The 27,956-nt window shown below is 45.0% G+C and overlaps 3 protein-coding genes across 5 annotated transcripts in view; 2 read left to right on the top strand and 1 right to left on the bottom strand.

The window, feature by feature from the left end:
- The window catches only part of MYO9B (myosin IXB), a 53,760-nt gene extending 53,359 nt beyond the window's left edge, over window positions 1-401 (bottom strand). For all 3 annotated transcript variants that reach the window (XM_077191350.1, XM_077191351.1, XM_077191352.1), the window contains exon 1: window positions 289-401. The gene's annotated coding sequence lies outside the window, so the exon portion shown is untranslated. The remainder of the gene's footprint in view (window positions 1-288) is intronic.
- A 972-nt stretch (window positions 402-1,373) lies between these two features.
- HAUS8 (HAUS augmin like complex subunit 8) lies at window positions 1,374-9,563 on the top strand. The gene is made up of 10 exons (XM_054650376.2): window positions 1,374-1,533; window positions 1,671-1,774; window positions 2,059-2,155; window positions 2,981-3,094; window positions 3,568-3,656; window positions 4,914-4,985; window positions 5,487-5,645; window positions 6,895-7,036; window positions 8,030-8,171; window positions 8,872-9,563. Exons 1-10 carry the CDS (start codon window positions 1,473-1,475, stop codon window positions 8,990-8,992), a joined length of 1,101 nt encoding a protein of 366 aa, XP_054506351.2. The 5' UTR covers window positions 1,374-1,472; the 3' UTR covers window positions 8,993-9,563.
- An 8,451-nt stretch (window positions 9,564-18,014) lies between these two features.
- Window positions 18,015-27,956, top strand: part of CPAMD8 (C3 and PZP like alpha-2-macroglobulin domain containing 8) — a 71,167-nt gene continuing 61,225 nt past the window's right edge. Inside the window, exons 1-10 of the mRNA XM_054650375.2 lie at window positions 18,015-18,262; window positions 20,803-20,954; window positions 22,121-22,143; window positions 23,005-23,170; window positions 23,294-23,346; window positions 23,918-23,935; window positions 24,956-25,010; window positions 25,152-25,265; window positions 27,075-27,159; window positions 27,433-27,541. Coding sequence (XP_054506350.2) covers window positions 18,168-18,262; window positions 20,803-20,954; window positions 22,121-22,143; window positions 23,005-23,170; window positions 23,294-23,346; window positions 23,918-23,935; window positions 24,956-25,010; window positions 25,152-25,265; window positions 27,075-27,159; window positions 27,433-27,541 — 870 coding nt within the window. The 5' untranslated portion in view covers window positions 18,015-18,167. The remainder of the gene's footprint in view (window positions 18,263-20,802; window positions 20,955-22,120; window positions 22,144-23,004; window positions 23,171-23,293; window positions 23,347-23,917; window positions 23,936-24,955; window positions 25,011-25,151; window positions 25,266-27,074; window positions 27,160-27,432; window positions 27,542-27,956) is intronic.

Genomic DNA, 27,956 nt, shown 5'->3' with positions numbered 1-27,956 from the left:
GGAACCGCTCCGGCCCCGAGCTCCTCAGGGCGGCTGCCCCAGGCTGGAAGTGACCCCCGGGCTGGAAGTGACCCCCAGAGAGCCCCTCCGAGCGGACCCTCCCACGCTCCCTCGCATCTGCCCCGAGGCACCGACCCTCCCAGATACCCTCAGAGCCGCCCCGGCCGCCCACAGCGCTCGGTGCTAGACCGGTCGCTGCGAGGCACGGCCACCACAGCGCTGGGTAGCCCATAGCCACGGAACGGGAGGTTTGCGGAGCAGGGGGAAGAGGAGCGCGGGGCCCGTTACCTGCGCCGGTGTCGAAGCGCGGCCGCCCGGCCCGGCCCCGCCGCCGCCACAGGCCCCGCGCGCGCCACTTCCGGGTGGGGGGGGACCGGGACGCGCCCATTCAGCGCCGCGCTCGCCCCGCGCATGCGCAGCCCCGAGGGTTGGCCGGGGAGGGGGCGCGGAGCGGCAGCACGGCCTGAAGGGAGTGGGAGGGGAGATGATCTGGGGGATCCGGGTTCGAGCCCCGAGCCCGCTTCTTGCCGCCGCCGCGGTTGGGCGGTGGCAGCAGCAGCCAGGTTCTGTCTATCTGTCTGTCTGTTTGAGGCAGCGGGGGTGGATTTTTGTCAAAACCGAAGAACCCTGGAGTCCTGCTGGGCGGGGAGTGTCCCCGCCTGCCGCTGCGGTGGCTGTGGGGTGACTGGTGCTCGGTGTGTCAGAGCACTGGGGCACAGTGGTTCACAGAATCACAGAATTGCTTGGGTTGGAAGGGACCTCTGGAGATCACTCAGTCCAACCCCTGGCTCCACCTGGAGCAGATGACACAGGAACGCGTCCCTCCAGAGAGGGAAATTCCACATCCTCCCTGGGCAGCTGTTCCAGTCCTCGGCCACCCTTAATGTAAAGAAGTTCTTCCTCATGTTGAGGGGTTCGTCTTGTGTTTTAGCTTGTGCCCGTTACTCCTCATCCTGTCACTGGGCACCACTGAGCAATGGCACCATCCTCTGCACACCACTTAGAGCGATATATTTATATTCTCTCAGCCCTCTCTTCTCTGAGCTAACCAGGCCCAGCTCCAACAGTCTCTCCTCATCACAGAGATGCTCCAGACTCATCATCTTTGTGGCCTCCGCTGGATTCTCTCCTGTAACCCCTTATCTTTCTTGTACTGATGAGCCCAGAACAGACTCCACCAGCTAAAGCTACCTCCCACCAAAAGCCTGAGGCAAGGAGTACTTTTAGGGCTAGCCGTGCTGCAGGAGTAGCCAGACCCTCTTTTACCTCTTTATTTAAAAGCCGCGCAGCCCCCAGGGCTCGTCTCATTCCTCCGCGCCGCCAGGGGGCGCTCTGCCAGCCCCTCACCGCTCCCGCCTCGGCGCGCGCATGCGCCGTGATTCAAACGCGATGGCGGCTGCGGCGGCTCTGGGCTGAGGGGCAGCGACCCCCGCCCAGCCTCTCGCCCGCCCGCCCGCCGCTGCCTCGGCGCGATGTCCTCGGAGGCCGGCGGCACGGCGGCGGCCGGACAAACGCCTAAAGCTAAGCGGAGAGGTAGCGTGGGGTGAGGGCGGACCCGCGCTGGCTGAGGCGGGAGCTCGGCCCAGCCCAGCCCGGCCGAGGGGGGACCCGACCTAAGGCAGGGGACGGCCCGCGGTGGGCCCGGCTGAGCTCTCTGTGCTCTCTTTCAGGAGGAAGAATCGTTCAGTCTCGCTACCTGCAGTTCGATAAGAAACACAGCAAGAAGGCGCCGAAACAGCCAAGCTCAGGCGTCGCTCAGCGAAAGGCAGAAAAGGTGTGAGGAGCTGCTTGGACGTGTGGGGCTGCTTGGACGTGTGGCAGTGAGGACAAAAAACCCAAACAAACAAAAACAAAACCCAAAACAAAACGAGGGGAAAAGCGCCTCTACTGGGGTTATGAAGGAGTTGTGCAGTGCTGCCAGGTGGGAGCTTGGGACTGTACTGGATGACTTGCAAAGCAGCACGGTGCCCTGGGATTTAGTTGTGTATTGTCAGCATTTAAGTTGAAGGTAAGATATTGCTGATTATGTTCTGTCTTAGCTGTTTTCTTTATTTTCAGGATGCTTCCTCAAGTTCCTCTTCATCAAATAGTTCTCTGCCGTCGTCTAGAACTATAGCAGGATCAGTTGTCTCTCAGAACCATGAACCTTCTGCTAGTAAGTTTTACTAGTGTTTAAAAGTTATTCTTATGTGTTTTCAACCTATGAAATTCTTAACAACTCTAAGGTATTGATATTTTATGTTAATTGCATTACTGGTAGTTATTATTTGTATACATAGGAAATTAAGAAACTTGATGTGGGACTAAGACAAATCAGGTCCTGGCTCTGGAACTGAGTGATTGGGTCTTTCCTGCCTTCTGCACAAGGCTTTGAATGGTTCTTTTCCTATGCCCTCACCATTACTCTGCTTTTTTTATTTCATCATTCTGTTAAACCAAATGGGAGTGCCTGAAAATCTATGTCTGCAAAATCGTCCATTTTTATTTCTTTTGTTATTACCAAAGGTTCCTGTCTGGTATTACTGATAGTCCTTGGTTGTCTCCACAGATATCCAGTTATTGAGACCAATTATTCCCTAGTTTTCTGTGAACTGGAACCTCAAAGGGTCTCACTTTATGGGGTCATTAGAGAGTGAGCTTTAGCCATAATAATTTTCCATTCTGGCTGCAATTCCTGTTGGTAACTTTCTTAGGAAATTCAAGAAAAAGAAGTTTTTAAGGCTGTTCATTAGAAAACAGGTGCTCATTGGACATTGCTGGCAAGAGAGAGTGTTTCTGATCAGCTCCAAAGGAGCCTTGTCCAGGTGCAGTTCATCCAGGCCAAGGCCTAAGGGCATTTCTCAGGTCCTCGTGGGGTGTGAGGGGAGGGATGTGCCCAGATCAGCTTCCCTGAGCCTCTACAGCCTGGAATTGTGAATTGTGCTGAGCCTCATGCTCCTAGTTCTGCTTCTCCTGGTCTGATAACAGCTTCTTTCTGCAGGGGTGGACCTCAGCTCATTGAATCAGGCTGGTTTTGAGAAGGGTGACTTGCAGTCCACTTTGTTAGATGAAGGGAAAATGAAACTACCAGACCTTGATATTTCTGATATTAATGGTAAATTTCCATTCATATGCCATTTCTGGGGTTTTTTTTATTTTTAATGTATGTATTGAAACTTGGGGATAAGAAATCATATTCTTGTATATTGACAAAAGGATTTCAAGCAGAGGTACCAATACCTTTGGAGTTTAAATTAACCTTTTGATTAATGGTACCTTTTGGGTGCTCTGTTTTTATTTCAAGTCAAAAAGTAAAGAATAAAGTCAAAGATAAGGAATAAAGTTCTCTTGAGTCTTTGTTCCTGTAACAGGTGGGTGTCAGCCCTTCTGCAAAGTGAATCACATTTGTTTGTCACTTAAAGCTGAATGATCCACATCTGCTCATGAGTATAGCAGAGCCAGAAACAGAGCACAGAACTTTCTAACTGCTGCACACAAGAATTTTGAGATTATCTCTGCCTTTAAAGAACCTGGTGGTCTATAGACCTCACAGAAGAGCAGCACACTGACTTTGTTGTTGTGATTCAGATAAAAGTGACCCCAAGAAGAGTTCTGACTCAGAATCTGCCTCAGATGAGGATTCAGAGACAAAGAAAATAAGTGGAGAGACTGATGAGGTGAGTCTGACTGCTGACATTGGTAAGGATCTGTCCGGTCTGTCTGTCTGTCTGTCTGTCTGTGCCCCCACACGGGCAGGGTGGTTCTTGGGTGGCACACAATTCAAAGGATGAGTCTGGACTCTTCAGCTTTTCCATCTTCAGGTTGTTTATTATTTCTTATCTACAAAATTTTCTGTCTGCCCAACAGAGGTCTGATCTGCAAGCAGTCACAGGCACTCTCTGCCCACCCACGGGGCGGTCATGTCTTTTTATACTAAAATCTACGTACACAATATTTACCTTTATTTCCCAATGCTTTTCACCCATGTTAGCAAGTGCACCTTCACCAGAAACCAACCCCCAAGTGCCAACATCACCACAGGAGATGGAGGACAAGAAGAAGAAAGAAGAAGGACAAGACACGCCCTGATCCCTCCATCTTGTCTCCATAACCCCCCTGTACCAAAAACCTTAAAGTTTATATTTCACCCTCTAAATGTGTCCCTTTTACACCTTTTACTCTAAAGTTATTCTCTTGTCCTCAAACTCTTGTCACTTCTGTGGATGGGTCAAAATCAAGCCACCAAACACTCTTGGCAACATTCCAGGATTTCCGAGACCCCCAAGGGTTCTCCTGGCATCTCTGGACATCGGGAGCGATGTGCTGAGATCCCACAAGGATCTTTATTTTGAAATGAAGATTTTCTCTTTAATCTGAATTACAGCTGAGGTCCTGGGAGGATCTAAAGCCTCCTTGCAGAAGTCAGTGCTGGCAGTGTTTGGGGTGTAGATCACACAGACACCTGGACACTGACCAGAGCTTTCCTTCCTTACCTGGATAAAAAATCTGTTCCAATTATTGCATCTCCTCAGGTGGATTCTTCTTGCATTCCTGCCCATACTCTTTAATTATATCACATTATCTTTAAGTATCTCCTGGCATTTTTGTTCTGAGAACAAACACTGATTCAATCTAATAAAAAGGGCCTTATTTGTGGATCTCATTCAGTGTAGCACTGGAACTTCAAAATCTCTACCAGAATTATGAAAATCTGCTGAAAATATTACAAAAGGTGGTGGAACAAAGAGATTTATTTAATTAACATGAGTGTTAAAAAACCAAAGTTTTATCATTGAGCTGCCTGTTGGCAGTGATGATTCCAGGCATGAATTGGACTATTAGTAATTAATTTGGTAATTAATTTGACCACTGGTATAACAATTGTTTAAATACCAAACTTGATGTAAAATATTCTTTTCTTTTCTTTTCTGAAGGAAACTGATTCTTCTGATCTGCTGGCAGAGCTGGAATCTGAGACAGTACTTTTAACTTTCCTAAGAATAAAGGTGAGACTTAGTCCAACATTTGGTGTTTCAGATAGAACTTGATATTGAGGAATTGTTGAATTTCTTAAATGCTTCCTGACCTGCAGAAGTTGGATTTTTGTGACTGTATATGTTTATCATTTGTAAAAACATAAGACTTGCTGTGACAACTCCTAGAGTGGATTCAGTGCCAGTTTATTAAGCTAATGCTGGTTCTTAGGAATTAGGGGGAGGCAGAATTTTTGGGGAAAAATGTGAGTCTGTCTGGAGCTGAGGGTTGTGGCAGTGACTTTGTTCCCTCAGTGCTCTGTGTGTGTATTTTCCTTTACAAAAAGAAGCAGGGGTGGGGCAGGAGTCTTAAGAGGGTCTTTAACTCTGATTTTCTGTGCTTACTGTGTGAGGTCTCCTCTTCATTAATTGAAACTCTTTGCTCTGGTCTGAGGCTTGGATTTCTTTTTCAGAATATGTTAATTGCTCAGATGTAGCATTGCTTTAATTGGGAATATTTTTGGGATGTAATAGACAGAAAAAAGGGTTGCCCAGATGGAGGAAAAAGCAGAAAAAAACTTGTTAATGATGTGTGAAGAAAAGAGGAAACAACAGGAGAAGCTCTTGGAGCTGAAACGTGAAATTCTGCTGGAGGAGAGAGAGCAGAAGCTCAATGAAACATTAGACAAACAGGTGAGTTGTAATTAATGCTTCTCTGATAGCTACACAAACTTTATGAAGTACACAAAACTTATGAAATAGCCCTTGATCCAGGGGAGATTTGTCTGTTTCTGTGGCCTGCAGGGTTACAATTTCATAATCTTCAAGGAAATAAATATCTCCTTCCTGCTGAGATCTGCAGCACCTTTGTCCCTGTTGAGTTCCCTGCTGGACAGGCAGGAAGGAGGAGCTGCAGCTCCTGGGCAAGGGCAGAGATTGAAGAGGCTGCCAGGCAGGGTTGGGTGATGCCCAGGAGGTGAAAGTACCCAAAACCACAGAGCATTGCACACTTGGGCAGCTCCAGTTGTGGCCAGAGCTGAGATGCCACCCCTAAAGAGAAGTGAACTTGATTTGCCTGGTTTGAATGTGCTAGCCACAAGTAGTTCTGGCCTAATTGTAAGAAGGTGTGTAGAGAGCTTTTTGGATAATTAATTAGCTGAGAAAAAACATTTCGATGTGATACCGATGGATAAGGATAAGAAAAACAAGCTGAGAACTGAGCAACCAGTGCCCAATTACTGACAAAGGTCACAGTAACTTTGCCTGAAACGAGAAGACGGGGGAGAAAATCGCTTGCCAGAAAATGTAGATATCTTAGGTAGAAAAGTTAGAAGAATGCAAACATAGAAGCAAAATAATTGTTAGAAGATAGAAGTAAGTGTAGTTGATCTAAGTGTGCTTTAACCAATAATGAGCTCAGCTTTTGCAATATGTATAAGCTTCATTAACACCAATATAAATATGAGTGAGCTTTCAATAAACTTTGAGATTTGCAATTCACGCATATTGTGTGAAGCATTTCCTCCGCCGTTCACGACAAAGGTGGGCTTCTAATGAATAATTAATGTTTGAATAAGGAATTTTCAAAACTGAATCTCGCTGCTTTTTAATAAATACACATTGTAAAAATCAAACAAGGCTTTTGGAGAGCACACTTGGTAATTACAGTCAGAGGATCTGATATCAAATCAGATATCAGATGTGTTCCCAATCTCTCTGAGCTGTGTTCCCAATCTCTCTGAGCTACAGAAACAAGGGAACTGAGGGCAGAGATGAAAACACAATGAACAGTTTGAGAGGATTATTGCACCACAGACAGAATTCCTGTGTCAATAAGCATTTCAGAGTGGCATTTGGTTTGAGCATAGTATTTTTTGTAGTGAGCCAGGTGTGTGTTACAGATGTGCTTTTGGAGAGGTGTTGTTCAGTGTGTCTCTTGCAGATTGAAGTGCTGGCTCCCCTGGTTGCTGTGTGTGAGCAGTTTACAGAGCAATACAAAAGCTTTGCAGCTTCCCTGGATGCTACAAGACACGAATTGCCCATAAAGAACATTCACATAGAAGGAGACAAGCAAACCTACCTTGGTATGAAAATTTCATTTCTCAAATTTGCTGTCAGTTGCAGTGGGTTTATGCTAAAAAAAAATAAAATCCTCACATTGTTACTGCTACATCTGCCCCTGCCTGGAGAAATTGTGTGTGCTCTGAGAGCCTGTGTGGGCACTGGGCTGCAGCAATGATCACATGTTGTGCTGTGTGTAATTCTTACCTCTGTGGAACCACTTAACTACACAGATTTTATCTTCCAAGTTAGCTCAGTCTTCACATACACCTTCTTGAGCAGGTTTCTGTGTATTTTAACTGTGTTCATGGCATTCCTCCCCCTTTCTTTTTCCTAAGTTGTAGGAATGCTCTGATCTTTCTTGTTTCTGTGTTTGAGGGACAGAATCACCTGGGCAGACTTGCTCATGTTTCTTGCAGAACTGGAGCTTAAATATTATTGTGTGCTGTCTTGAATCAGAGAATATTTAATCAATCAGTGCATGCATTTTGTATTGAGGTCTGGACAAAAAGTTACATTTTTGAACTGCTGGTCTGCAAAAAACAAGATTCTTAATTCATTTACAGTAGTCTTGCCCTTGAAGACAAATGAAAAACGTTTATTGAAGAACATAGAATTCTTGTGAGAAGACAAAAAGGAATAGGTGCATTTTTTTGTTATGAATGTTGAAGGAAATAGCTGAATAAATTTCATAGGGGGGGTACATGCCAACAGCAATGCATGACACTGGCCAGGGAACTTTGGGTGTCTAAAACTTGTTTTTCCTCTTACATTTCTGTTAAAAACCTTTGACATACTCTAAATGAGAGCTTGATGAGTAATTTTAATAGCCTGCTGCTGCTGCTAGTCACAACAGTGAAAAATAATTTGGCTTTCCCAGTTTCATGGTGCTTTTGTGAAAGCTGAACAATAATTTTTTTGTAATCTAGTTCACCTGTCTCTAGGTTACTCCAGCTGTTAATATCTTGTATTAACTGCTTCATTTTCAGTAATACCTTTAACTTTTCATGTTCCAGATGAACTGGAAAAGCAATTAAGGATCACACAGGAGCTTCTGACAGAAGTTATGCCAGACCACTCAGAGGATGGTGCAAAAGCACTTGGTGCACTGCAAGAGCTTCAAGAAGTGTCTCAGCAACTGAGTAAAGGGCTTCAAAGGTATCACAACAATTGGGTGGAAAGATTTGTTGAACTAAATATTTGGAGGAGAATCTATATCCCTTGCCAGAATATATCCAGAGCTCAGGCTGGAGGAGGGTTATCTGAGGCAGCACTAAATGTAATTCTCTTTGTAGCACTCCTATTTCTGTCCCTGCCCTGCCTGCAATCACAGGAGGGTTTTTGAGGGTGAGCCACCTCAGTGTGCCATTCTCTGCCACTTCAGCTGAGAATTCACTGAGCAAGAACAGACTTGGCAAGTTTAGGTATGTAGGAGTGAGAAAGGAGACAGAAAATGAGCTGCAGACTGTCCTAAATAACACCCCAGCAAATGTGTCATCCTTGAGGAGGCCCAAGGAGCACAGAGAAGGGTTTTCTCCTCAACTGTTGTGACAACAAATACAAAGCATCCCTGGGAGGGTGAGGAAGAGACAAAGCATGACTAATGTCCTTCCCTTCCTTCATTGCCCCAGAAGAGATTAGAGTTCAAATCTTTGAAGATTAATTGACCATTAAGCCACTCAACTGCCTCATCTCTCCTCCTAGTTCTTACTTTGGAGAAGAAAATTCACATTTTACATTTGTTTTCTTCTGGTGGGTCCATAATAGGAGAAAGATGCAGATATCCAGGCATGCAATCTTTGGGCTAAAGCAGAATCCTTGTCCTTCAGAGTCACTGATTTAGCTTCATGTGTTCCAGGAGCTTCACAGATGTGCAGAACCTGTCCTTTGAAGCCAGTAAAGAAGTTTCTCTGCATAACCAATACTTGTGTGAAGAGAAGCATGGAGTAGATGCTGTGAAACGCTGGTATTTCAACTGACTTTTGTAGTGTTGTACTACTGGGAGGTACTAACTCAAAGCCAGCAGCCTCCTTATCCTTTGACTGCTGCTGTGGACATCCAACTTTCCCATTTTCCAGTGAAGGCAGCAGCAGGGCTGCTCACTGATACAGGAATTGGAGGGTGCTTCTGCAGCCTGTCCCACTGGGAGACATGGCTGCTTGCTTTCAATGGGGATTTCTTTCTGTGACAGGTTTGCCATCCCTTTCTGCCCTGACACAACTGAAAGGTAAATGATAAAAAGTGTTATTCCTGCCAAATCTGACCTGTGTGGTAATTACAGCCTGAGCATTGGTTGCTCACTGAACAACTTCTGCAGGAACTCTGATTTGTCCCAAATTTCTGGATGTGCTGGGTGGGTATAAAGCACTTGCTTGGAAGGAGCCTGGTCACTTTAAACAAGTGAGAAGTTTTGGTAACTTCTCACTTCTTCTTCATTGCCTAATTGCCTTGTAAATAAATTATTGAAATTACAAATGCTTTTGTATAAACCTGACTCCTCTTTAAGGATTTTATTGTTTTTAATAATAAAGACTATTCTCCACTGCTCTATCAGTAGCCTTTGAGTTTGAGTTTGTTCACTGATCTCCTGCAGCAGCTTCTGTTTCCCTCTGGCCTTACTGAGGGCTCATACTGCACATTTCCAGTGCTGCACTTGCACACACCAATGTCCCAGTGTCCCATGAGCACCCCCAGTGCTGAGGCCAAAGGATTGGGAATGGGGAGAGAAGCCACAAACCTGCTCACTGAGTGCATGTGCTGGGCTAGGAACACCCAAGCCACATCTGCCATGTTTCTCCAACATAATTTCCTTCACATTTTTCTCTGGAAGACTTGTTGAAACCTGTACTTTTGAACCTGTGGAACCCCATTCTCTGATGATTTTTCACATTTCTAGCTTAAGCTGTGTCTATAAGGCTTATCCTAAGATACCTGCAGTATGATCCTTGCACTCCTTCAGCTGCAGTTCAGGTACTACTAAAGGTCTAACTCGATTCTTTCCTGCTTTTATTAAAAACCAGGAGTAAATGAAGTAACTGGATCAGTCAATGTGCCACACCCATAAAGCAAATTGTTCAGACCTTCCTTGCCTACAATCTCAGTGTGATTTTTTTAGCAGCAGCTTCTCTGTGACCCAGTGTTATTTCAGGATATCCATCTGGTTTTTCTTTTTCCTCACACTCTGCACCTGGCACTTCCCCTGTGTGGCTGCAATCCAGCACATCAGCAGCGTGGGTGGTGCAGCTGCATCAAGCTCTGGGACAGGAGCCGTGAGCTGCATCCATGAATTTGGCCACTGGATGGGGAACTTTGCCCAGCAAAGTCAGCTTGGCTGGGGATGTTTGGGCTGGTTGGTTTTGGTGGATGGAGATGTGGGTAGAAAGGCTCCAACATGATGAAACTGGTTTGGATTATTGCTGAGCTGTGTGCCCTCACACCTTTAAACTCTTTATGATCAGTGTGTCAGTTCTGAGCCTGAAAGTTGGGTCATCTTAAAGGAGAGGAGGGATGAAATTAAAATCAATATTATGTAATTAATATTGATTTTATAATTAATAATGAAATTAAAATCAATATGTAGTAATATTAGTAGTAAATATTAGTAGTAAAATTAAATAATAGTATAATAATATATAATAATAGTATAATAATATAATATAATAATAGTATAATAATATATAATAATAGTATAATAATATAATATAATAATAGTATAATAATATATAATAATAGTATAACAATATAATATAATAGTATAATTATATATAATAATAGTATAACAATATAATATAATAATATTATAATAATAGTATAATAATATAATAATACTAAATATTAGTAGTAAAATCAATATTTATCTTGATTATAATATCTCAGCACAGGCATATCAGAATGTCTTTCATAGGATTCCTTAATGCTACACCTCACTGATTGTCTGAAAAAGTACTTTTCTTATAAGAAAAATTTAAACCCATCCTTGGCAGTCAAGTGACTTTCTACCCTTGAGATACTACTGGATGTGTATACCTGTCACCACAGGACACGAAATAACACAGCACACACACACACTGCTGTTATTAAGGTGAAAAAGGAGTAGTTTATTTTCAGATTCAAACATTTATAGATTTCTAAAAGTGACAGTGCCACCTCTCCAATGACACTGACCAAACCAACAATCCATCAAATTTCTCTTTTCCCGTAAAAGAACGCAAAACAATAAATTATTTACAGAAAGTGTGGCAGAAAGTTCGTTACAATAATGCAAACATCAGAAGGCTTAGAAAATTTAAAATAAAAACCAAGGCGACATCTACGTTCCTTAAGCACCAGGCATCATCAATGCAGATTTTCCCTGTACAGGGCACACAGGCAGCATCAATGCAGATTTTCCCTGTGCAGGGCACACAGGCATCATCAATGCAGATTTTCCCTGTACAGGGCACACAGGCAGCATCAATGCAGATTTTCCCTGTGCAGGGCACACAGGCATCATCAATGCAGATTTTCCCTGTACAGGGCACACAGGCAGCATCAATGCAGATTTTCCCTGTGCAGGGCACACAGGCAGCATCAATGCAGATTTTCCCCGTGCAGGGCACACAGGCATCAATGCAGATTTTCCCTGTGCAGGGCACACAGGCATCAATGCAGATTTTCCCTGTGCAGGGCACACAGGCATCATCAATGCAGATTTTCCCCGTGCAGGGCACTCAGGCATCAATGCAGATTTTCCCTGTGCAGGGCACACAGGCATCCCCAATGCAGATTTTCTCTGTGCAGGGCACACAGGCAGCATCAATGCAGATTTTCCCTGTGCAGGGCACACAGGCAGCATCAATGCAGATTTTCCCTGTGCAGGGCACACAGGCATCATCAATGCAGATTTTCCCCGTGCAGGGCACACAGGCATCAATGCAGATTTTCCCTGTGCAGGGCACACAGGCATCAATGCAGATTTTCCCTGTGCAGGGCACACAGGCATCATCAATGCAGATTTTCCCCGTGCAGGGCACACAGGCATCAATGCAGATTTTCCCTGTGCAGGGCACACAGGCATCCCCAATGCAGATTTTCTCTGTGCAGGGCACACAGGCAGCATCAATGCAGATTTTCCCTGTGCAGGGCACACAGGCAGCATCAATGCAGATTTTCCCTGTGCAGGGCACACAGGCATCATCAATGCAGATTTTCCCTGTGCAGGGCACACAGGCATCATCAATGCAGATTTTCCCTGTGCAGGGCACACAGGCAGCATCAATGCAGATTTTCCCTGTGCAGGGCACACAGGCAGCATCAATGCAGATTTTCCCTGTGCAGGGCACTCAGGCATCAATGCAGATTTTCCCTGTGCAGGGCACACAGGCATCAATGCAGATTTTCCCTGTGCAGGGCACACAGGCAGCATCAATGCAGATTTTCCCCATGCAGGGCACACAGGCATCAATGCAGATTTTCCCTGTGCAGGGCACACAGGCATCAATGCAGATTTTCCCTGTGCAGGGCACACAGGCAGCATCAATGCAGATTTTCCCCGTGCAGGGCACACAGGCAGCATCAATGCAGATTTTCCCTGTGCAGGGCACACAGGCATCCCCAATGCAGATTTTCCCCGTGCAGGGCACTGGAATGTTGCTGTTCTGCCCCGGGGAGGTGCTTCTTGCTGTGAGCACAATTCAAGGCTGTAAATCTTGCGGGGGTTCAGCCCCGCTGCCGCTGCAGGCGGCACTCGCTGCCCTCCTCATCCTCCCACGAGGCAAAGGGGAGTCCTGGGGCTGCAGCCAAACTGCGGCTCCACAGCAATTCTGTGCCCGGGGATGTGCGCTCATTGTTTCAGAAGGATCTGAGGCATTCATTTCAGCATTCTGGCCCTTCTTTAAAAGGAGCACTTGTGTAATTCTTTGTACGAATGGTACAACAAGTGTTAGCTAAAGCAGCTCGGCCTCTCCAGGAAAGGCTTTTAAACTACTTTGAACTGAGACTTTTTCTTCCTGATTTTCACCGATGTTGTTTGTAAGTGGTCCTGGTTTGGCTCTTTGCAGAAGTGTTTTAGGCTCCTCCACCTTGAAATGCTGCAGAATATTCACAGAATTGGCTGCTGTCATTTAGCACTGTACAAACAACAGCAAAGAACTGCAGAATCACTGGAGCAGGAGCTAAACAGATGTGACAACACTTATTTTGTATTTTCCACTTATTTTCTGACAATGTCACATGCTCTAAATCGGTTGGAATCCTAAACAAATTAAGGGCTCTTTTTATTCAGGTTATGTGTCTTTTTTTCCCCTGTGGAATTAATGATGTTCTCCTTACTGTAACATCTATCAATGGAGATTTAATTTTGTTTTGTTTGAACTTGTGCAGTGCTTATTACCTATTTATTCATCTTTTAGGCTAGAAGTTCTTGACCAGTTGTTAACATTCCTGTGTTAAGGTACTTTTTGAGGGGAAGGGATTTTTTTTTTTTTTTCCCTCCAAAAACTGAAAGCAATTGTGAATTGAGCCAGGTGGGTGAGAGCCTGGGAGGAAGGGGTAGCAAGAAATGGAAGTATTTGTCCTTTGCGGAATTCTTGGTTGTTTAAGAAGCGATTTCAGGCTGGATTTGCCCTGCAGCTTGCCCTGCCTGGGTGCTGGTGTGTCTGGGGGAGCTGTGGCCACATTCTGTGCCAGCCCCTGACCCCCAGCTCAGGAGGGCTGAGTCAAGGCATTTTTTGCTGTAATTCCCCTGCTCCCTGCAATGGGGGCTCTGGGGTGAAGGCAATGCAGGATCCCTCCTGCCTGGGGTGCTCTGGGGTGGAGCTGCAGCTCTGGAAATCCCCAAGGTTCCTTTGTCCCCTCCTTGCACCCCAAACCCTCAACTCTTTGTTCACATGAGCCGCAAAGGGAGCTGAGCTTGTGCTCATCAGCAGCAAAGCAGCTCATGACCCCAGCAGATGTTTTTGCATTTTAGGCTAATGAGAACTTATTGGATTACTGCAGTCTTCCCTGCCTCGGAGTAAATACCACTTTGTTGGAGATCCGGAAATTCATCCTGAATATGATAAACAAACTGCTGGCTGGGCTGGGATTGCCAGGACATGAAAAGAGTTCCAGAGGGGCAGAAGATCTAACAGCTCTGAAATGCACCACTGAGCCACACCAATTAAGAGCATTTCCAGTGATTATGTGAGCATTCCTGTTCAACTCACAGAAATTATTTTAGGTTGTTTCTTCCGCTGCATTTGTGTGTGGTCTGCACAGCCAGCACGAGGTTTGCAGAGTGGGCTCAAATGCCTCTGATCAGCTTCTTTTTAAAATATTTCTGTGATAATGTATAGGCAAAATCTGAGTTTCCTGCTCATTCAAGATCTTTAGTTTTCTATGTTATGGTTGCCCCTTCAGATATAACTAATTTTTTTAATTTATAAAGACAATGTATGCTTGGAGATGGCCTGTAGGATATAAAATTCCTTAATCCCTTTGTTTAATATCTCTTGCATATGGGAGCTGGCTCTACTGTTCAGTCAGACTATACACAAATTGTATTTCACCAGTCATGTAGGAGCTGAGAAGAGAATTGGGAAATTATTTCTGACTAAACATCTGAATGATAAGCACAGTGCTCTTCCTTCTAAATCATTCAAAATCCTCCATTTGAATGCTTTCCTAGTACTATTTTAGTCACTTTTTCAGGAATTAAAATGTTATATTACTGTGAAAGATCAGACTCTCTTGGTCTAGAGATGAATAATAACTATTTTTGACAGAACTATTTAATAATTATGTTCTCAATATCATTATCCTGTTATATGCTACTTAGATCACAGTCTTAGTTGAAAAGTGCTCTTTAATTATCCTTTCCTTATAATTTCTTCTAGAGATGTTTGTATTCCTGGGGGGCAGGATCAGCCTGGTTTCTGCCACCCTGTCTGGACTGATGTTAAACCATTTTCCTCAGTGCTGGGAGGTGCAGGAGTGTGGCAAAGCCTGGGACACTTTGCAGTTATCAGTTTCTGCTTTTGCTATCTCTGTTTGTCTGTCAGAGAAAAATGAAGGGAGAACAAAACTCAGAGTTAAAGAATAGGTGTGGCTTTTTTACCATGAATATAATGCTGTAAAAATTAACTAAGGCCTTGTTCTTGGCTGGTGCTGTGTAATGACAGAGGTGAATGTTTTTCCACTGGGAAAGGGGGAGAAATGAGTCTGGAAATTGATGGCTTTTTTATTTTTCACCCACCTTCTACTGAAATCTAGTGTATGCAGGACTTAAAGCTCAATGATTAATAGCCTTGGGTTTAGTGCAGTATCTTTTATGCACAATTTACATGCATTAAAATCTTTAAGCAAGTGAAAATTACCTTTTATACCTTTGAATCTGATCATCTGAGTGACAAGTGAGTGGCACCACTCATGCTGAGGCAGTTAGCAAGGGCTAATTATTGATGGCTTGGTGCTACCCCTTGTATCCTGTGAGTTGTCTGACTGAGTTCAATCTGGCAATTGAGGGAAAAGCAGAAGGATTCCCAGCTGTGAGTGGCAGTACTTGGAAATTATTATTATTTTTTTTCCTTGACAAATCCCTGTCTGATAATTTTCACATTGCACAGGTTTTTTTTTATGAGGTATTTGGGACATGGGGGAGGATTCCTTCTCCTGCAGGGCAATGATGAGAAGCGATCAGGGTGTGAATTTCGGTCCAGTCAGAACCAATACAGATGGATTCACACCTTGTTCCCTAAACCCCTGTCCCTCCCTCACCTTTCTGCCACCAGCAGGGCCAACACCAATCCCCCACATGCTCCCAAGTGCCTGAGATTCCTGAGACTTTATGAGGAGCAGAATTACGTTTTCTGTAAACGAAATAAAAATCTGAGCTATGCACAGAGCAAGCGGGTGGGTGAATATGGCCCATAGATGTGACTGATGAATAGTTTTTATACATGAGCAGTTCTTACAGAACTTCCTTTTAACTCCTAACCATTACCAGATGTGGGTTGCAGGCGGCTGCTGGAATTCCAACACCTGTTGCATCACACTGAATGGGATTCATTTTGGCAAGCACAGAAAATTCCATTTCAGTAAGTAAATAGTTTGAAATTATATCTAAAGCCTCCTTTTTTTTTTTTTTTTCAGACCAAGTTGATTCCAGCCTTATTTACAGGATTGCACATACCTTCATAATTAGAAGATGGTTTGCAGTCTTCAGAGGCTGTAATTGCCTGAGATTTCTTGTAGTCAGTAAATATCAAATGGAAAATCTTCAATTTAGGAGAAATCTCTCCTTTAAAAGAATGAGCAATTCAAAAGGGCTGTATTCCACATAAGGGTGATTTCTCTCGGTGCTTTTTGAGATGTACACATGCACATTTGTGTGTTACTCTGAAGGTGATGGAGCTCCACTTTAGAACTGCACTTTGCTGCCTGCATCAATCCATTGCTGAATCCTGTTGCTTGTTCAAAGTCCTTACCCAGAGCTGCTTCAAAGCTCTTTCCTGTGCTTGGCAGGACGGGTGTTTAGTGGCATTTTGTGGGGTTTTTGGTACATTCCCCATAGATCTCATGTACAAGTCTCTAATGAGCCGTTTATGGTTTGCTCTAGAAAGATATGGATTGAGTGTAGAGGTAATTCATGAATTAATATTTTTGAAAACATGATACTCTTCTAGCCCAAACATACCTGATCTCTGCCATGCCATGGGAACAGCAAAGGTGCTCTATTTTCATTTTGCCTCCTTTAATCTTTAAACAAAGGATCCCAACATGCCCTGAAGTGTCACCCTGAGGAGAGGCTGGCTCAGTAAGGCTGCTCTGCAGGCAGGGGTCTGTGTTTGTAGCTGAGAATAGGAAGAAACTGGAAAACAATTTGCAATTACCAGATTTTTTTCTTTGCTTGTTTCAGTTTGTCTCCAAAAAAAATCCCCAAACAAACCAACAAAACCTAAACCATTCCACTGTAATGTACATTCTAATAAGTTCTTTCTCTTAGTTCCTAGCTCATTATTTCCTTGGGAAGAGACCCCTGTCCTTCTAGAGTCTCATCTTGTCTAATTTGTCAAAAAGGGTTTGTTCTTTTTCTAGGTTTGTTTTGCCTCTCCACAGAAATGAGAGTGCTGGTTTGGGATAGATTTAAGTAGAAAAATGTAGCCACATCTCACAGTGTTAGCCATTATTAAAGGTAATCTGAATTTATCAAAAAGCTGAGTTAGTGACTTTACTTTTAAGAGAAGACATCAAAATGAGCGTCAGTTTCACACAAGATAAAAATCTAAGCACTATTTGTGTGTGTAAGCCAGGTGTATTGGGGGAAAAATATGATTCAAACTACTTTGAGGGTTTTCATTTATTGCCGGTGCAAGAATTCCCCTCTGGTGTGCCTGGGATTTCTCCGGCAGGGATCAGAGGAATCATTCCTGGATATCTCTGTGTAGAGGGAGATGGCATTTGTTCTGTCACCTCAGCTCTCTGCTGTCGCCTTGGGTTTGCTTTTCCCGGTTTGTGCGGGCTCTGCTCTTGGGCTGCAGCTCTTCCTCAGGCTGCTGCAGCGAGGGCTCCCTCTCCTGTCCCAAGCCCTGGAACCTCGGGACAGAGGGATGGAGAGGGACAGATCAGGGCCTAGGGAGCGAGGAGGACGGAGGAGCATCAGTGCTGGAATTTGGGTGGGAAAGCAGCTCCAGGGCAGAACTCCACGGAGCTCTGAGCGCACAGAGCTCAGTTACGGGGACCGGACCGCGCCGGGGTTGCCGTGCCCCGGTCCTGCTCCACGGGACCTCGGCTTTCTCAGCTCTCCCATCTGCGGCGCTCCGGAGGAAGGCGAGGAGCCCGAGCAGCGCTGCCGGGGCCGCTGGGGCTCGGCAGAGCCGGGCGGGGGCGCGGAGCGGCCGGGCCGGGCTCGGCGCACCTGGGGCCGGGCGGGGCGCGGCCGCCTCCCCTCGCCCCCTCCCCGGCGGCGCTGTCAGGAGCGGGCGGGGGGAACCGCAGACAAAGAAGCCGGGGCCGGAGCCGAGCGGGCACCGGGGCCAGGAGGGGGCGGCCCGGGGGCGGGGACGCGGCGGGGGCGGCGGCCAGAGGCACCGGGGAGCGGAGCCCGGGCGCGGGGCGGCGGAGCCTCGGGCTGCGCTCGCCGGGAACAAAAGGCTCCAGCTGCCCGCGCACGGCGCCGTGGCCCGGGCTCCCGGCACCATGTCCGGCTGCGAGCCCCGCCGCGCCCCGGCACTGCTGCTCCTGCTGCTGTTCGTCCTCTGCAGCCTGAGCGCTGCCCAGCCCCGCCAGCGCCAGTAAGTACCGGGGACCCGCGGCAGCATCCCCGGGCAGGGCGGCGGGGGGAGAAGCGGCTCTGCCCGGTCACGACCGCGGAACAAAGCCCGCGGAGCGGTCGGAGGGGTCGCGGATGGAGCGCGGCGGTCCCCGGCTCTTCCCCGGTGTCCCCGGCTCTTCCCCGGCTCTTCCTCGCGGTCCCCGGCTCTTCTCTGCTGTCCCCGGCTCTTCCCCGCGGTCCCCGGCGGTCCCCGGTGTCCCCAGCGGTGCCGGAGCGCGGGGAGAGGGAACCGGAGGAGGAGAAAGCTCCCGTGCGGTACCTGCGTGCAGCTGCTCCCGGAGCGGAGCTTTTATCTGCCAGCAGTTATTTGAGGAATCCGCCTGCTGCGGTGCTGGGGGTGGTTGAAGGTAGCGCTGGGCGCTCCTGAGCAGCGTGTGAAGATTTTCCTTTTTTTGTTGTTGTTTTTTGTGGGAAAGATCAGCCGGGCAGAAAGTCAGAGAACTTTCCCCGCACTATTAGGAACTGAATCCGCAGCTCTTTCCCGGCATGTTTAGGTTAATTTTGATTAAGGTTTGCTTTGTTCTTTATCCCTGGCTTATTATAGCCCGGCAGCATCGTGAATAGCTGCATTAACTGAGTGCCATGGAGAACTTATGCTCACTTGCTTACTAGAAAATATTTCACGTCCTGCCAAGTTTTGGTGTAACCTGACAGAGCTGTTAGTTAAAAGTGCTTAAAGGATCTGTCGAGTCCCTGTCAAGTTAACTCTTTGATTGCCAAATTCAATATTTAATTTTCAAATGCCACCTATTAGGTTATTTAAATAGTTGTATCAAGGGACTGATACTTCAGAAGGAGTTTCAGCAATTCGGAACAATGTGAGTACATGTGCTTCACATATGGCACTGCAGTGCTGGGCTCATGACAGTTTAAATCTGATCATTTCATCCTGAATGCAGCTGGTACTCTTTCTCCCTCTGCTATCTCTCTTACCCAAGATTTCAGGCTCAGTAGTAACTTTTGATTGTTATTTATTGCCGTTCTGATGAATTTTCAAAGCTGGCAGCCATAAGGTTTCGAATCTGCAAGTACCCCGTGCAATTTAACTCAAATGCCACAGAGTTCTGAACTTCCTTTGGGGGGTAATGGGATCTCCATGGCAATGAGGCCTGCTGAGAGAGGAACATGGGCTTGGAATTTGATAAAAGATTACTTGGGGGCTGTAAAACACCATCATCCTCATCCCAGAGTGATAATTAATCATGAGCTAAAGCAACCTGACTCAAGGGACTGTAGAAAGGCACGGGCTGAGAAATTTGGCTTGAAAAGGCATCTGAGGAATTGCCTCTTGTTTAAAAAAAAAAAAAAAATCCTTTTGGGTAGGGAAAAAACCCCAGAAAGGTGTGTCATGAAGAGAATATAAATGTGTTGCTTCCAGCCCAGTGCATCAAAGAGCTCAGAGCCTGCAATGCTTTTAGCTGACAAGTTCATGGCACGGTGCCATTCAGAGAGGAGTGGTGCGGATTCCATTCAGAAACTCTCACATTGCAGCATCTATGGGAGGTCGTTTTGGGTGGCTTTAAAGCTCTCTGTGTGCCTCCTAAAATAATGCCTTTTGTAAACTTGCAGGATCCAATTGTTTGAACAAGAATGTGGTGGTAGAGCTGGGAACTCGAGCTCGGTTTTGTAGCTGCAGTTTCTGGGTTGCTTCTGTGGGAACTGCAAGGTCAGGTGTGTTACATGCCTTGAGCCTGACAATTAGAAAGCTCCAAAAATCACCTCTGAGTCCCTTCACTTCTCCTATATAAAGCTGAACTATGAAAATGGAGCCACATGATTGAGTTAAAAATATTAAAGTTGTTTCAAAGAAAGCATTGGCTATGAAGCTCTATGAGATGTTCAGGTACCTCCTTATTCCTTCATGAACTTTAACTCTTTTATGATTAGCTGGTTGGACATTTAGTTTGTTACATATAGTAGATAAATAAATGGGGTCTCATTCATTTATTCACTTGAATATTAATTTATTCATTTATTCACTTTAATATGAATTTATTATTATAGATGCAATAAACATGGATATATTACTGGTTTTATTTAAATCCTAAGGATTTGTAGCCATTTGTAGCCACTTAGGCTCTGTTTGTTCATTTATACAATTAGATACAGGCTTAGATAATGATACATTTGATTATATTTATACACTAGATACAGGCTTAGATAATTATGCATTAAATTACCTCATAATTAATTAGATACATTAGATACAGGCTTAGATAATTATATATTAAATTATATTTATACATTAGATACAGGCTTAGATAATTATATATTAAATTATATTTATACATTAGATACAGGCTTAGATAATTATATATTAAATTATATTTATACATTAGATACAGGCTTAGACTGCTGGTGACAATAAATGTGACCCTACAGGGACAAATACATCACAGAGTATTTGTTCTTTTCCTTTTCCACACAAGAAGTGTCTCCCAAATGAGGACATTCCTTGTGGCTGTGTCTTGACTGACCACTCCCAATTGTGCTCCTCAGGGGTTATTTGATTGCAGCACCTTCTGTTTTCCGCTCTGGGGTGGAGGAAGCCATAAGTGTGACCATCTTCAACTCTGCCAAGGAGACCACGGTGCAGATCCAGCTGGTGGTCAAGGGGGAGACGGTGTCCCGGAGCCATGGGACAGTCCTGGGTGAGCTTTGAGCGCTGGCTGATGAGCTGAGGGGCTGGGGGAGCACCTTGGTATCTCCTAAAGAGTTGCTTTAGGTGATAATGGCATCAAACAAATGGATTTGCTGCTGCTGCTGCACCTTCTCAGTTGATTGTGGTAATGTGGTTTTGGTCTCAAGCACTTTGATAACTTTGGAACACCAAGATATACAGAGACCCAGTATAACTGATATTCTAGATTTTTACAGTGATTTTACTTCCTTTTGATGCCTGAATATTTATAAGTTTATTTTTAAGAAAAATTAAAAATCTACATCATCATCATCATCATCAATTTCTTCTCTCCAAAATGAGTGCTGGGAGCACAATCCCCATCTTCAGTACTGGGTGTTGCTGAGCCAGGTGGTGATGTTTGTGTAGCTGGATAAATCTTTAAAATCCAAGCCAGATACCCCTGTCCTGTGAGTAAAATCAATGTGATCTGATGATATCCAGTTATCCATGATATCTGAGTGAATTTACAGTGCTGAAAGTGAAGTGCAGTAGCCCTGTGGTACAGCAGTGTGGTCAAGGCAATCAGGCTCTTTAACCCTCATGTTTTAACTCTTCTCTATGTTAAAACTGGGAGTTTTATGAAAGCCATTCCATTTCTTGGAACAGATTGTCTCTGATTGTGTCCTCCCCTTGCTGTCTTTGAAAGTGGCTGACAATTGCAAAGCAATTCATGTGTCAGTGATGCTGACACACGTGGGCAGCAAATGCTCCAGAGAACTCCTAGGTATGGCTGGATCCAGCAATCCAAACAGATCCCTGGAGTGTTTGTTTTGAGAATTGTTGAAGTCCCAAAAGAGGCCAGGTCCTTTTTAGAGCAAAACAATTCAGCAGGCACAAAGAGGCTGCCCTGAGCTCAGCCTTAGGGGTGCTCTCCAATCACAGAGCACTTTGCATTTTAACTTGGGCAAAAGTTGTGAATAAATGTGGAGCAGGTTTATTATGGAGAGCTCTTCTGGGTCTGACTTGCTCACCCTGCAGACAGTGCAGGAAAATTATTTCAGGTAAAATCACAGCAAAGGGATAGTGCAGGGAGCAGCTCTGTGAATGGGGTCTTCCTTCACTCAACTGAAAACATTTAAATTCTTGGTGCCTTACCTTGAGAATAACTCCTGCTCTCTCTCTCTCATATTTTAGATAAAGGAACAATTAAGCTGAAGGTGAGTATCAATAATTTTAAGATGTTTTTGGTGAACACATAAGGGATTTCCCTCAAGCATTGGTGGCACAAATAAATGTCACATTCTGGGAACACCTGAGGAGGACACTGCCTTCACCAGAGGAAAGGTGGAGAGTGAAAACAACACAGCTCAACCCATCACAATTCACCTTTACACCACTAAAGAAAAGCAGTGGCTCATGGCTCCACATAAATTTATGTGTTGGGTTTGTTTTATAAGGATGGCAGAATTCTGTGTGGGAGTTAGGACTTCAAATGTTGGCAAAACGGAGCTGGACTAGAAGAACAAGCCCTTAAAAGTGTTGGGTTTCTTAACTTAGGACTTAATTTGGGCTTGTCATCTTTGGGAGATTAAAGGGGGGTGGTGGGACAAAATACCCAGTTATGTGCATCTGGAATGGTATCAGGTTTTTTATTTTGTCACTTTTAATCTGAAGTAATTTTGAAGCACTTATTTCTCTGAGCAGCTGGTTGAACATGTACATGCATGCACTTTTTCTTCTGGGGACTTTTTTGTGTTGCTCATTGGGGTTTCTCCCCCTGTTGGGTTGGTTTCCCTGTGTAATACACCTGCATGTGTAGATCATGGATCACCCACCACTCTGCTTGAGTGATAAAGGGCAGAAGAGAATTTCCTCCCATGGTTTCAGCATGAATTTAACTCCTTTGAAGTTTATATATTGTAGAAAACCTATTATGGCCTTAATTTTCCTTTCACTACTAACACAGATTGACACCAAAGCACAGCAGGTGCCTCTTCTTGCTCCTTTCAGTGTCAACTGCATTTCCCAAAAGCTCAGAGGTTTCTCTGTGTGTTCCTCACCTCCTGGTGCCTTTTTAGGTGCCTTCAGGGCTTCGTGGACAAGCACACCTGAAGGTTTGGGGCAACAGGCACCTGGCAGAGGAAGGGCACATTTTCCACAACTACACCACAGTCACCATCGACAGCAAGGGCTCCTCGGTGTTCATCCAGACTGACAAACCTGTCTACAAACCCAAGCAGAAAGGTAAAAGCATCTTGGATAACTTGCCAGATGCCAGGGCTGCTTTCAAGGGGAGTTTTAGGATGAGCTCTTCTGTTCAGTCTCAGCTCTGGTGACTGATAAATTCCCTCTTTTTTCCTTTTCCAGTGTTGATAAATCTCTTCATGGTGACTTCTGACCTGAGGCCAGTCAACGACAGGGTAAAGAAATCTGTTTTCTTTCACACTGTGCAATATGAGGGGATACTTGGTAGCCTGCATTCTGTTCAAATATTTGAGAATTATTTAAGTCCCAAAAGGTCCTTTTTAGAGCAAAACAATTCAGCAGGCTCAGGCTGCCCCGTGCTGGATGCTCAGCCTTGGGGGTGCTCTCCAATACACTTATGCAGGAACAGAATTGGATTTTTAAGCTGTTTGGGCATAACTTGTGACAGCTTGTTTTATTTGTAATTCAGCTTTTTTCACTTGGTCCTATTCCTGTTGGAGGTGAATACAAACTTCTGGAGTGCTGGCAAATAGGAGGCAGCTCTGCCAGAGCAGAGACATGAATTTTTCAGAGACTTGCACCTCATTTAGGTAGTGCACAGATATGTAAATTGTCCCTTTTCCAGATAGATCTGTGAATTAAATCTGTGTTTCTCAGGCTACTCTTAACAAAGATGTTCAAACTCTGTCACTTTGGGTCTCACACTTCACTTATGTTGACTCAACACTCATCACAAAAAGCAGAAAAGTTGTTTCATAAAGCCTTTTATTTTCTTTTTTCTTTCAGATTGAAGCTTATGTGGTGGTGAGTATCTTTGTGCCCTTCTGGCACCTGTCCTGTAGAGGTACAAGGTTTGTGTAGCACTTAAAGGAACAAATTTCTGCTTTTCCTGTCCATTATGGCCATTCCCACCCCTAACTAATGCAATTTTCTTTCCCTGTGTCTCTATCTGATCTCTGTGCCTTTGGTTTTTGCCATCACCAGCAAATATCCTGGTTTTCTACTTCAGTTTCAGAAATTCATTCCCATTTTTCAGCCTGAGAAGAACTGGCTTGATTCACTGGGATTTATAACTGTGACAGCCCCATTTCTTCTCCCTTCTGTTCACTCCAGTCCTTCCTGTGCTGGGCTGGCAGAGCAGGGCCACCCTCATCTCTGCTCCCAAACAGAGATGGTGGAGAGCAGAAATTCATGGAAAGGAAAGGGTTCTCCTGCCCTCTTCCTAATGAGGTGAAAGAGTGGCTCCCTCTGTGTTTAGGGGGGTTTTTTGGTTGTTGTTTTATTGGGGTTTTTGAGGGTTTTTTGGTTGGTTGATTGGTGTTTGTTTTTTTTTTTTTTTAATTTTATTTTTGTATTTTTTTTGTTTGGCTTGGTTTGGTTTTTTTGGGTTTTTTGTTTGTTTTGTTTTTTAATGTGTTTACCTCTCAGAAAGGAGAAGGATTTACTCTTGTTGAAGATTTAATGCTGACAAAACCAGCAGGATTCATTTCACCTGGGTTTTTTCATCCAAAATTTGTCTTTCTGCTTGTACAGCTCCCTTTAAGAATGGGATCAGTTCTTCCCATCCAGGACTGGTGTTTTAAGGCAGGGGGAAAATTTGCTTGACAGCATTTATTTGTGTGCATTGCTTACAGGAGCAGAGCTCCTAAATAACTCCAGAAAGCAAATACCCCTGCTGTAAGGTATTTCTGGGACATTTTGGACAGGCTTTGGTTGCATTTGAGCTGTCAGTGAAGTGTGTGTATCACAAAAGGAAGTTCCTTGTTGCAAACTGAGTTAAATACACGAGTGGTGCTCATTTCTCTCCCCTAATCCTCCCTGCAGGATCCCCGGGGGTCTCGGATGATAGAATGGAATAACTTGAAGCCATTTTGTTGTGGTAAGTTCCAGATTATTTATTTGTTTTCCCCTCTGTGTGCTGTGATTTGCCTTTGCTTCTGCTTCCACTGAGTGCTGTTCAGTGAGGCTTGGAAGGGGCTGGAGAGTGACAGAGTTCAGAGAATGTTGTTTGCTTTTTCAGGCATTGTCAACATGACTTTTCCCCTGTCTGATCAGCCAGTTTTTGGGGAATGGATCATCTTTGCTGAGATGCAGGGGCACACCTACAACAAATCCTTTGAGGTGCAGAAATATGGTGAGTTGACCCCAACCCAGGTGCGTTTGGAAGAACAGAACTCTGAAATGCTTTCACTTGAGATGAAACACCTGGAACACTGCATTTAAAATGCCATGAGGAAAAATTCCTTAGAGCCATGTATTTCAGGGATGCAGGCACTGCTAACTGGGAGCTTTGAGCTCACCTTGCCAAGGTGGTTTTGGTTTGTTGCTGTTGTTGATTGTCCTGGTTTGAACAGACAGGTGTCTGTTAAGGAAGGCGGGAGCCTCTCCTGAAATGGAAAATGTAAACCCCCTCCCTCTGAGTTATTATAACTTTGAAATTAAAAGGCTCTCAGGCAAAGATATGGGAATAGGAATAACAGGAATAATAGGAATAAAAATACAAATGCAACAGCACAAAAAAAGAGAAAACAAACCCTGCCAGAGTCAGACCAGTCCCTGCCCCCTGTGTGTCAGGGGGTGGCACAGCCCCATCCCATGGGGGCTCAGCCCTCCTGCAGTGCCAGCTGTGGCTCTGCTGGAGCAGGGATCCTGCACAAGGGGGGAGTTTTCCTCTGCAGCTCCAGGGCTGCTGTGGATGGGCCTGGGCTCCCTCTGGGAATCCACTGTAAAGGCTGTTCTGGTGTCCCAGAACCTCAGATTGTACCCAGGTAGGAATGTTTGAAACCTCAGATTGGATCCAGGTAGGAATGTTTGAAACCTCAGATTGTTCCCAGGTAGGAATGCTTGAAACCTCAGATTGTACCCAGGTAGGAATGCTTGAAACCTCAGATTGTACCCAGGTAGGAATGCTTGAAACCTCAGATTGTACCCAGGTAGGAATGTTTGAAACCTCAGATTGTACCCAGGTAGGAATGTTTGAAACCTCAGATTGGATCCAGGTAGGAATGCTTGAAACCTCAGATTGTATTGTATCCAGGTAGGAATGCTTGAAACCTCAGATAGGATCCAGGTAGGAATGTTTGAAACCTCAGATTGTACCCGGGTAGGAATGTTTGAAACCTCAGATTGTATCCACGTAGGAATGCTTGAAACCTCAGATTGTACCCAGGTAGGAATGTTTGAAACCTCAGATTGGATCCAGGTAGGAATGTTTGAAACCTCAGATTGGATCCACGTAGGAATGTTTGAAACCTTAGATTGTATCCAGGTAGGAATGTTTGAAACCTCAGATTGGATCCAGGTAGGAATGTTTGAAACCTTAGATTGTATCCAGGTAGGAATGCTTGAAACCTCAGATTGTATTGTATCCAGGTAGGAATGCTTGAAACCTCAGATTGGATCCGGGTAGGAATGTTTGAAACCTCAGATTGGATCCGGGTAGGAATGTTTGAAACCTCAGATTGTACCCAGGTAGGAATGCTTGAAACCTCAGATTGGATCCGGGTAGGAATGTTTGAAACCTCAGATTGGATCCGGGTAGGAATGTTTGAAACCTCAGATTGTACCCAGGTAGGAATGCTTGGCTCCTCCCCTGGGCCGAGCATCTCCCCATGGGATGATGGAATTGGATCAGCCCTGCAGGGACACTCAGTGGCCGTGGACAGAAGATAATTAATAATTAGTGGCTCATTAAAAGAAGAGATCTCCTGGAGGGAGGGTTGGCTGTGGGAGAGAGAAAGAAAACTGCCCACTGACAGGAAGATAACTGCCCCAGCTCTGAACAGAACACACGCCCCCGTTTCCATCCTAATTTATTCACCCTCTACTGGGTGTTACCCTGATAAATCAGAACCAGCTCCTGTCAGAGCTCTGGGGACTTTTGCTACAAGCTGGGCAGTGAGATCTGCTTGGAAACATTCTGCTTTATTTCTTTTCATTGTAGTGTTGCCAAAGTTTGAGCTGCTGATTGATCCCCCTCGCTACATCCGTGACCTTTCGCTGTGTGAGAAAGGAACTGTCCATGCCAGGTAGGAACATTCCCAAACCAAATTTCACTGCTGTGGGTTGTAGTGCAGTCCCTGGAGCTTGGATCCCACCTGCTGCAGACTTTTCAGATTATTTCTAATCATCATCAGAAAATTTTTGATGTAAGAGCCTTCAAAAACATTGTAAAAATAACAATCTGCAAAACTTCCTGTGGTAATGTTTCCTAGATTTGAAGGTAACATGGTAATTGTCTTTATACAACCAGAAGAACAGAAACCAGCTGGAATTTATTAATCATCTCCTTTGCATTTCAGATACACATTTGGCAAACCAGTGACAGGGAAGTTAATTGTCAATATGACTATAAATGGTGTTGGGTACTACAGACATGAAGTGGGACACCCTGTCCTCAAGACCACCCAGGTGAGGGAGACCATGGACTCACCTGTGATAAAATGCCTGATCTGTCTTCTTTAACGTTTATCCCACAGCTCTGTTTTGTTGCTGATGTGAGATCAGAAAATGAAGGAGTAAATATTATAACTGAGGCCATTGCTTATTTTTACATGATATATTTATTATTTTAGATATTAGGAGGAAGCTTTTTTCCCAGAGGGTGCTGGGCACTGCCCAGACTCCCCAGGGAATGGTGCCAAGGCTGCCAGAGCTCCAGGAGCTCTCAGGGATGCTCAGGGTGGGATTGTTGGGGTGGCTGTGCAGGGACAGGGGCTGGGCTGATGATCCTTGTGGGTCCCTTCCAGCTCAGGATATTCTGGGATTTGGTGGGATGAGAATTTGTTGGCATAGTTTTAATCTGTTTTAAGAGCATATGGGGCTG

Source organism: Agelaius phoeniceus, chromosome 29 (genome assembly GCF_051311805.1).
Source record: "Agelaius phoeniceus isolate bAgePho1 chromosome 29, bAgePho1.hap1, whole genome shotgun sequence".
NCBI lineage: Eukaryota > Metazoa > Chordata > Aves > Passeriformes > Icteridae > Agelaius > Agelaius phoeniceus.
The sequence above is the reverse complement of the archived record's forward strand: the minus strand, read 5'-3'. Positions and strand labels throughout refer to the sequence as shown.

What these genes read in the sequence shown, in the direction of transcription:
- HAUS8 (XM_054650376.2), top strand. Translation starts at nt 1,473, where the DNA reads ATGTCCTCGGAGGCCGGCGGCACGGCGGCGGCCGGACAAACGCCTAAA. An exon ending in ATGAAACATTAGACAAACAG is followed by an intron (nt 5,646 to 6,894) that starts GTGAGTTGTAAT and finishes TGTCTCTTGCAG; the next exon opens with ATTGAAGTGCTGGCTCCCCT. An exon ending in AGACAAGCAAACCTACCTTG is followed by an intron (nt 7,037 to 8,029) that starts GTATGAAAATTT and finishes TTCATGTTCCAG; the next exon opens with ATGAACTGGAAAAGCAATTA.